The 8,751-nt window shown below is 42.7% G+C and overlaps 1 protein-coding gene across 2 annotated transcripts in view; it reads left to right on the top strand.

Moving 5' to 3' along the window:
• Window positions 1-8,751, top strand: part of LOC116697997 (nck-associated protein 5) — a 55,485-nt gene that overhangs the window by 16,788 nt on the left and 29,946 nt on the right. Inside the window, exons 2-3 of one of the 2 annotated variants that reach the window (XM_032529687.1) lie at window positions 2,720-2,852; window positions 7,939-8,029. In XM_032529687.1, the coding sequence (XP_032385578.1) occupies window positions 2,824-2,852; window positions 7,939-8,029 (120 nt within the window). In that variant the 5' untranslated portion in view covers window positions 2,720-2,823. Of the gene's footprint in view, window positions 1-2,719; window positions 2,853-6,963; window positions 7,092-7,938; window positions 8,030-8,751 lie in introns of those variants that run through there. The other variant, XM_032529688.1, reaches the window with a different exon arrangement.

Genomic DNA, 8,751 nt, shown 5'->3' on the forward strand with positions numbered 1-8,751 from the left:
GACTGATGCATTCCCTGAACATAGATGTTATCTCAGCTGTTGGATATTGAGATAAAGACGATATTTGTTAAAAGATTATGAAGTAACATTTTATTTCAGAATTGTTTTTAACCCTTGTGTTGTCCTCGGGTCAAAATAACCCAGTTTCTAATGGTTTTTATATCAGAAATAGGGGTTTCTTACAAATTAGCCAGAATAACATGGATGCATGAACCTTATGCATGCATCATTCTTTGCACAAATGGTAACTTTCATTGAATTTTGGGTGTTTTTATAGAACTTTATAGCATTTTAAACAAATGTTGAAATGGTTTCAAAACCTATCTTGACCCTATCGGTCAAGACAATTCGGAATTCCTGCTTTTTTTTTTTTTTTAGGTATAATGTCATTTAAATTAAGTCTGTTGACCATGAATTAAAAAAATGCATTGAAAAAAGTGCCACTTTTGACCCAAATTCCTGGTGGATGGGAAGACAACACAAGGGTTAAAACCACAAACACGAGAGGGTCCCGAAGAAAAGACAACACGAGGGTTAAATTGAAAAAAAGGAAGAAGAAAAAAGATAAAGTGGTGTTGAATGTGTCCCTGGCATGAAGGATGGTTCAGGATCACTGGTATTAAACTACTATTGTCTTCATTTTGTAATAATAATTTTGAAAACAGCTTCACTTTGATGACCACTTTGTTCACCTTGAAACCAGGTCCCAGATCTGGTTCTGGTATTTAAATGCATCCAGTGAATTATGTTAAATGAATGACCTGTTGTCATGGTTCTGGTGTCTCGGCGTCCACACACAAAGCTCAGAGAAGAGATAAAGCTAATTGTGGGTAAAAAATGATCAATACATTTCCCTATAGTTCATTAACGGATGATGTTAATCAGGAATTAGGAACATGGGTACCATCTGGACAGAGTTCTACTACATAACTATTTGAACTCAAAAGCAGATATCTCAGAAATCTCACAAAAAAAGCACAAATCTCCATTTTAACTCCATTAACAGTTGAGAGACATTCACTGTTTTGAACATCTAAAGGCCAGAGAATAGATAACAAGCTGTACAGCTGTGTTGTGACTCTCTTCTGTATTAGTACTTTTACTTAAAAAGTAGGAACTTTAGTGTTTCATCACAGTTTTTAGGGCCAACTTTCTATTGAAATGTAGATGTATATACACAAAACAGTAGAGTTTATCTTGGTGTGTATGCATGTGACTATGCAGGTGTGTGTGTATATATATACATATATATATGTTGCAGTACCATTCATTCAGCCTTCGGTTCTCAGTAGTAGTAGTAGCAGTAGTAGTAGCAGTAGTAGTAGTAGTAGTAGTAGTAGTAGTGGTAGTAGTGGTGGTGGCAACCATTCTTACAGTGGTGGATTCAGGCTGTCTGAGGGGCAGGGGTGGGAAAAAAAGCCAAAATATCCTGGATACGGGCGCTGCCATCTTGTAACTTTGGAGCCAGACTCTAAAAAAAAAAATGTAGTCGACGTGTACTTTGACTTTTTAGTTTGTCCCGTGTCCCATCCGCCAACATGGAGGGGGCGGAGCTTATGATCTGTGTTGCAGCCAGCCAGCCAGCCAGCAGGGGGCGATCCAGATGTTTTGGCTTCGCTTCACTTTATGCATCAACCTCTGGTCTGGAAGAGCACCCTAAAGGGCACCCTTATATTTTCTCACTTTAATCATGTTTTATGTACCAGAGGGGCCTCAGCTGTGAATTAAAATGGACGTTGCTGTAAATATGATTGAGAAACAGCAGAACTGGAACAAAAGAGTCAGAATGAATTAAATCTATTCAGGTGCAATACAGCAAATGTAGAATTTGCAATCAGTTACAGACCATCGTGTAATTGAACCGCTTTCCTACGTGTCCTGCAGCGCTGCATGGGGGGGTGGAAGTGACTCACTGAGTCCCAGACCCGGGGCTGGAGCCTAGTGCCACAGCAGGCTATGGAAAAAAAAACTCCTGACCCATTATTTTTTAAAATAGGAGCCATTATTTTTATTGATTGGCGCGTCCGCAGCCTCGTCATATCCCGCCACACACTGACACTAAATGTAAATCTCCATTAGGTTGATGCAAAGCGAGGATTTAAAGGGCACAGAGTAATTCATGGAGTCATGAATACTATATGAATGCAGGTTTATCGGGGCCGATGAGTGCAGCTCACATGTTTTCTCAATTCACACACAGTCAGCAAAACAATGAGAACACTTAATTAATTTAATCTTTGTTAAAAAATGACAAGCCATAAGGTGATATGGTCATTATAAGATTAACAACACCTGAACTTGTGCTACCTTAAGCAGTATGATGGCATGTTTTATGTGTTTTTTGAGAATTACAGGTATTAGGTCCCAAAATGACAGTTTACCCCAAGGCCCTGTTAACATGTCACGAGGAGGGAGGGTGTCTAACTCTCACTCTGTCGGCCGTGGGGAAACCACACACACGTGGACGCTAATTCAAAACTACAGTGTGTGTGTATGTGAGAGGAGAGGAGGGGTGAGGAGGGGGGTGAGGAGGGGTGAGGAGAGGAGAGGAGAGGACCAGACCAAGTAAGCAAATGTACTGATTCTTCTTCAGTGGTATTATTAAATGTGAGACTACCAACCAGACTAAGTGTGTTTGATGTACTGGTTCTCCTTCAGTGGTGTTATTAAATGTGAGACTACCAACCAGACTAAGTGTGTTTGCTCCTCTCTCCTGCAGCTACGCCACCAACACTGATCCAGAACACTCATCCCCAGCTGGAGAACAAACATCTGGGCCTGGAGGAAAGGGAGAGGGCCGAATCTCAGCAGGGTGGGCGGCAGATGGTGACACTGCAGCAGCACTTCTCCAGGTAGGACCTCCACCTCCACCTCCAGCTCCACCACACCAACCACAACCAGACACTGAAATACTCTCCCATACTGTACTAGACCCGCACTAAGGTTGATACGTCAGGTTGGGGTTGAAGACTTCAAAGAAGTGAGCTTACCAGACATTAATTCAATTCAATTCAATTTTATTTATAGTATCAATTCATAACAAGAGTTATCTCGAGACACTTTACAGATAGACCAGGTCTAGACCACACTCCAGAATTTACAAGGACCCAACAGTTCTAGTAGTTTCCTCCAAAGCAAGCAACAGGGCCACAGTGGAGAGGAAAAACTCCTTTTAGGCAGAAACCTGGGACAGGCCCAGGCCCAGGCCCAGACCCAGACCCAGGCCCAGACCCAGGCCCAGGCCCAAGCCCAGGCCCAGACCCAGACCCAGGCTCTTGGTAGGCGGTGTCTGACGGGGCCGGTTGGGGTTAAAATGAAGAGTGGCGGTAACAGTCACAAAAAATAGTAGTTTGTAATAGTTCGGCATTACAAGGCACCACAGAGCGTAGCAGGACGTAGCAGGACGTAGGAGGGCACCGCAGAGCGTAGCAGGACGTAGGAGGGCACCGCAGAGCGTAGCAGGACGTAGCAGGACGTAGGAGGGCACCACAGAGCGTAGCAGGACTTAGCAGGACGTAGGAGGGCACCGCAGAGCGTAGCAGGACTTAGCAGGACGTAGCAGGACGTAGCAGGACGTAGGAGGGCACCGCAGAGCGTAGCAGGACGTAAGAGGGCACCGCAGGGCGTAGCAGGACGTAGCAGGACATAGGAGGGCACCACAGAGCGTAACAGGACGTAAGAGGGCACCGCAGGGCGTAGCAGGACGTAGCAGGACATAGGAGGGCACCGCAGAGCGTAGCAGGATGTAGCAGGACATAGGAGGGCACCGCAGAGCGTAGCAGGATGTAGCAGGACATAGGAGGGCACCGCAGAGCGTAGCAGGATGTAGCAGGACATAGGAGGGCACCGCAGAGCGTAGCAGGATGTAGCAGGACATAGGAGGGCACCGCAGAGCGTAGCAGGGCACAGCAGAACATGTAGCGGGACCATGGCAACAGCTGCTACCGTGATTTTGGAGCTTTCAAACTTGTGTAGCTACTAACATAACACACCCAATGGTGTAGTCTACATGATGCGCAGGTATACACACTAAATGTGTGTGTGTCTGTGTGTGTGTGTGTGTGTGTGTGTGTGTGTGTGTGTGTATGTATATATATATATATATATATCCGTAACTTAATCTGCAGACTTGATCAAAGGCCGGATTTGGCCCGTGGGTCGGAGCCAATTTCAGTGTTGTAAAGTATATTATATCAATAAGTATAGTGCTATACTTATTGAATGAAGTTGCCCTCAATGCATGCAATCCACCCCCTGTAAACTACAGCTCGCCAAGTTAGGGTGACGGGAGGCTTCTTCTGTGAGGTACAATGTTTCAAAAAGTTCCCCCTGTGTCCCAGTAGTTTATATTTTAGCAGATTAAAAGCCAGCTGCCACAACTCAATGACAAACCATATATCTGAGCAGCAAACAATGCATAGCACACATCCATCAATGGCCAGACGCCCAATATGATGCAGTAGTGACACCCAACACTTTCATTAGCTTGAAAGCCCACTTCATGCTTGGAAAGAAAGGGTCTGCTCACTTTCATCGGAGCACTCGTCACTAAAACTTGATCCGAAGTGTCAAACTTTTTCCCGGTGTCCCCACTTATTCATCTGCCCTCCCAGCACGCCATGAGGGGAAATAATAAGCAAGCATTATGTCCAGCTAAGTGTTGGGCTGCTGACGGCCCCTCGTGATCAAAGTTCAATTCCATCTGCATAATTATGCTCAGCGAGGTGTGAGATTAGGCCCCGTGATTTGTGAGTGTAAATGAATTCAACCCTGTCATGCGGAAGTTATCTGAGCCTCTTCCCGATATTTAGTGGTTTTTTTCTCCCCATGCCTTAGAAACACAACCTAAAAAAATATAACTATGCTTTCGTATATTTCTCAAATAGTGGTTTCTGAATGTCTGATTCTATATTTCTAAGTCCATTTGATCCCGTCACGTGCAGTGTCTCATCCGAAGCAGCCCTTATCAAGAAGCCCCGTCTGTCAGTGCTCTGATGAAATTTGTCGTCTTCCAAGTTTACAGATATTTCAGATATATTCCACGTGAAATGTAGATCAATCCCTGCTTCCTAAACTCACAACAGACACCAAATCATCTCAGTCATTTTGTTGGCGCACCATTTCAGATAATATCCTTTTTTTTGCCTTCATTTCTGTTTCTTTTTTCTTTTATACGTGTAAAAACATAGCTGTTTTTATCTGGCCCACATTGTTCCTCACACAAAGATTGCAGAATCCCAATCAGAAGATTTAGATTTGTTTTTAATTTCTTTTTGAACATGTAACAAATGTAAAAAAACAACAAGAAAAACAGAACTGTAAACATACACAGCAAACTCTCAATATACAAATTCTCATAAACGACATAAATGACCAACAGGAATAAATATTACATGTTTGAAAACTACTCCATAACTCAAGCGATTAAATTATATTTACCATATTCACTATCTCAATGCTCCTACAGGGATGTACAAACCAAATACAGTGTCAATCAGATATAAGCTACACAACTACAGCTTCATCCTACCAACGCTTCATCATCCCTATTTTATTAATTTTGAAATTTCATTTCATAAGGATCCCCATTAGTTACCATTGACTGTAAAATTTGTGGACCAAGCATGTGTGAAGTCACCCATTGGTTTTGTGGAGATCTGCTATGCGTCCTCGAGATTGTTGTCATTTCTCCAAAGTCTTTTCTCTATTTTTAACTCATGCATCCATGATTCACAGTGACGTCAGACAATCTGCTTCCTGTTCACACCGACACGCCCAGTGTGTATAATGGTCATGTGATAAGCGTGTTAATATCTCATTTTTTAAAGTGTATGGTTGATATAGGTTGAGATTAGTTCTGCAACTGGAGCTGAGCATCATGTGTGGACTGAGATTGTTGTTTTAATCTCAAAACATGGTTTAAAAATGAAAATGCTGACGTGTAGATGTAGCCTGAATCAGTCCGCTGCCAAAAAACAGGATGAAACTCCTTGGAAGAAAAAATAGCAGTGATGCGCCTCCCTGTATAGCGTGCGTTTGGTACTGGTTAAGATTTTATCGAAGTGGGGAAAGGGGTCACGTGACTGTAGGGGACGGGGAAATTAGGCCGTACATTCAGACATTGTTGTCCATGATGAGCTGAGGGTCCTGCTTAGAAAAGAGCAGCAGAAACCCCTCTGGGGAGGAGGAAGGGTCATTTCCATTTCAGCCCAATATCTAGGCTATGTCATATACATACTGTACACACATGCATGCTATGTCCTGTACATACTGTACACATATGCATGCTATGTCCTGTACATACTGTACACACATGCATGCTATGTCCTGTACATACTGTACACACATGTATGGGTGCACATGCTGTCTAAATATGTAAAGGGTACACAACATGTAAACTGTATGTTGAGTGCAATATAAGGTTGGAACCAACATAACACTTAATACAAGCATTTATGATTTAAAGAACAAATGAGAACTACTTTCCAAAAGTAGCATGAATGGTAGTTTTCTTTCTAAATTAAAGTATTGTGATGCCACATTCAAAAATGCTTATTAAAGAGCATTGCAATTCTTGAAGAAAAACAATGTTTGATTGGTGTGTGTTGAGGTCTTGTGTATACTGAGTTGCTTAAAGAAAAGAAACACACTTATTCCTCACAGGCTCCACACTCAGCCAGTGAGAGTAGTCTTCATCCATCTCTTGTGAGTTTTAACAATGTGGCCGGTACTACAATGCCACATTTTTGCCAAATCCTAAGTAAGTAAGAGGAAAACCAAAGATTCTGCATTCATTCAGCAGCACGTCTGAAACAGGGTTGAACACAGAGGGACAGTCGGAGCGCAGACGTCAGTCTAGAGACTAGGATGGAGGGGAGAGTACGCGGCCTGGTTAGCCTGGAGCCAGACAGGGTGGGATCTGGTTTTTCCTCTGTTGTGAGAGCACTGAGCTGCACATTATTGCCCCTTTCCCCTCAGTGCCCAATCACAAACACACAGCCATGACTAACCCTCCGCTGAGGAAGCCGAGTGTGCTTAGCCTCATTTCAGCCGACCGACAGCGGTGAGAGTCAGTGGGAAAGCAGCATGTGGTGAGTGATGATGATGGAGTTGGGACAAGGTGGAGGCAATGAATGAATGATAAGAATAACACGGAGGGTCATTTGTGCTCACTGCATGAGGAGCCCAAACTTGGACTGGACGACCGGCTCTAGTGTTGTGAGGAAATGATCCAGGTTGCATTAGGATGATGTTGATGCTCCGATGCCGTGAAACATAACCAAAATACGCAGGAAGATATTTGTTTTATGTTCTCATTACTGTTCGGTTTTCTGATGTGGACAGGGATAAGAAGCACTGGCTTACTTCTTTAGATGAAGAATGAAACTTCAGTAAGATGGTGGTAAAAGAAGGGAGCGTCATGCATTTAATTCAGTTCAGTTTGACAGTGGGGGTGGGGGGGGGCAGAGTGACACATTGACCATCACTAGCAATTTTAGCTAGCATGGAAAGTGAATGGGAACGCTGCAGGATCCTCTCTTCTGCAACTACACTTTGCATTATACGTTCCTCTTTGATCATGAAAGTGACCTGAGGTGAAAAAAGGATTCACATTGTTTACGTAAAAGTACTAATACCACGCTGACAAAGTACTGTTACAAGTAAAAGTACTGCATTGTAAGAGTGTGTAAGTGTCATCAGGAAAATGTACTTAAAGTATTAAAAGTACTCAATGCAAAAAAGCATCTAACTTTGTACGTGAATATACAGAACATGGTCAAACATGGTTGGTTGAGCCTTTAAATGGTTCTTCCACTAACTAACATTTGGTTCTTAGTTTTATCAATGGAGCTTACGTTCTATGAAGTATGAAGTATTGATTCTCTAGCACTTCCGTTACTACTCTGACGTCTTTGCCTGTTGTCTTGTTGAACGCAGCATGGAGGAGACGGTGCGGACGCTACTGCAGAACCAGGACTCTCTGGAAGGGCCCAAGGTGGACCCACTGGACCTCATGAAAGCATACAAGGTACAATAAGGACTCCCAGTCACCAGTAGATATCTGTGGAAGCGTTTCTCATGTTCTCCGATAGATAGATCAAGTTTTAATTTCAATTCAATTTGATTTACAGTGTCAATTCATAACAAGAGTTATCTGGAGACACTTTACAGATAGATCAGGTCTAGACCACACTCCAGAATTTACAAGGACCCAACAGGTCTAGTAGTTTTATTGATCCCAAAATGGGAAATTAGGGTGCTACAGCAGCAAAACATCAGACACACAGCATGCAAACAGAATATACATGAAATGACCTAAAGGATGGCGTACAAGACAAATATTCAAAAAAATAAAGTTTTGTGCAAATGCACAATTGAGAATGTACAAACAAATATATATAAGCTGGGAATAAAAAAACTTCTTAAATAGTATTTAAAAGGTGTAAGTAAACCTATGTTTGTGCACTTTGCACTTAGGGGCAGTATTAAATGTCACATTATATGTGATTATATGTCCGATTTAGACGCGCTTGGTCAGGACTATTGCATTAATTTTTTGACTCTCCGGGTCGTAATGTGGGTTTAACTGACGTACGAGTCGAGTGCAGATCATTGCGTCACTTCGCGACGATGCAGATGTGAGTTTGCACGCGTCATTTTGTGACAAGTAGCATCCAAGATGCTAACGAGATGCTAACAAGAGACTTCTGTAACATCAACACAGTAAAAATGGACCTACTTAACCAAGCT

Source organism: Etheostoma spectabile, chromosome 11, assembly GCF_008692095.1.
Source record: "Etheostoma spectabile isolate EspeVRDwgs_2016 chromosome 11, UIUC_Espe_1.0, whole genome shotgun sequence".
NCBI classification, from domain to species: domain Eukaryota; kingdom Metazoa; phylum Chordata; class Actinopteri; order Perciformes; family Percidae; genus Etheostoma; species Etheostoma spectabile.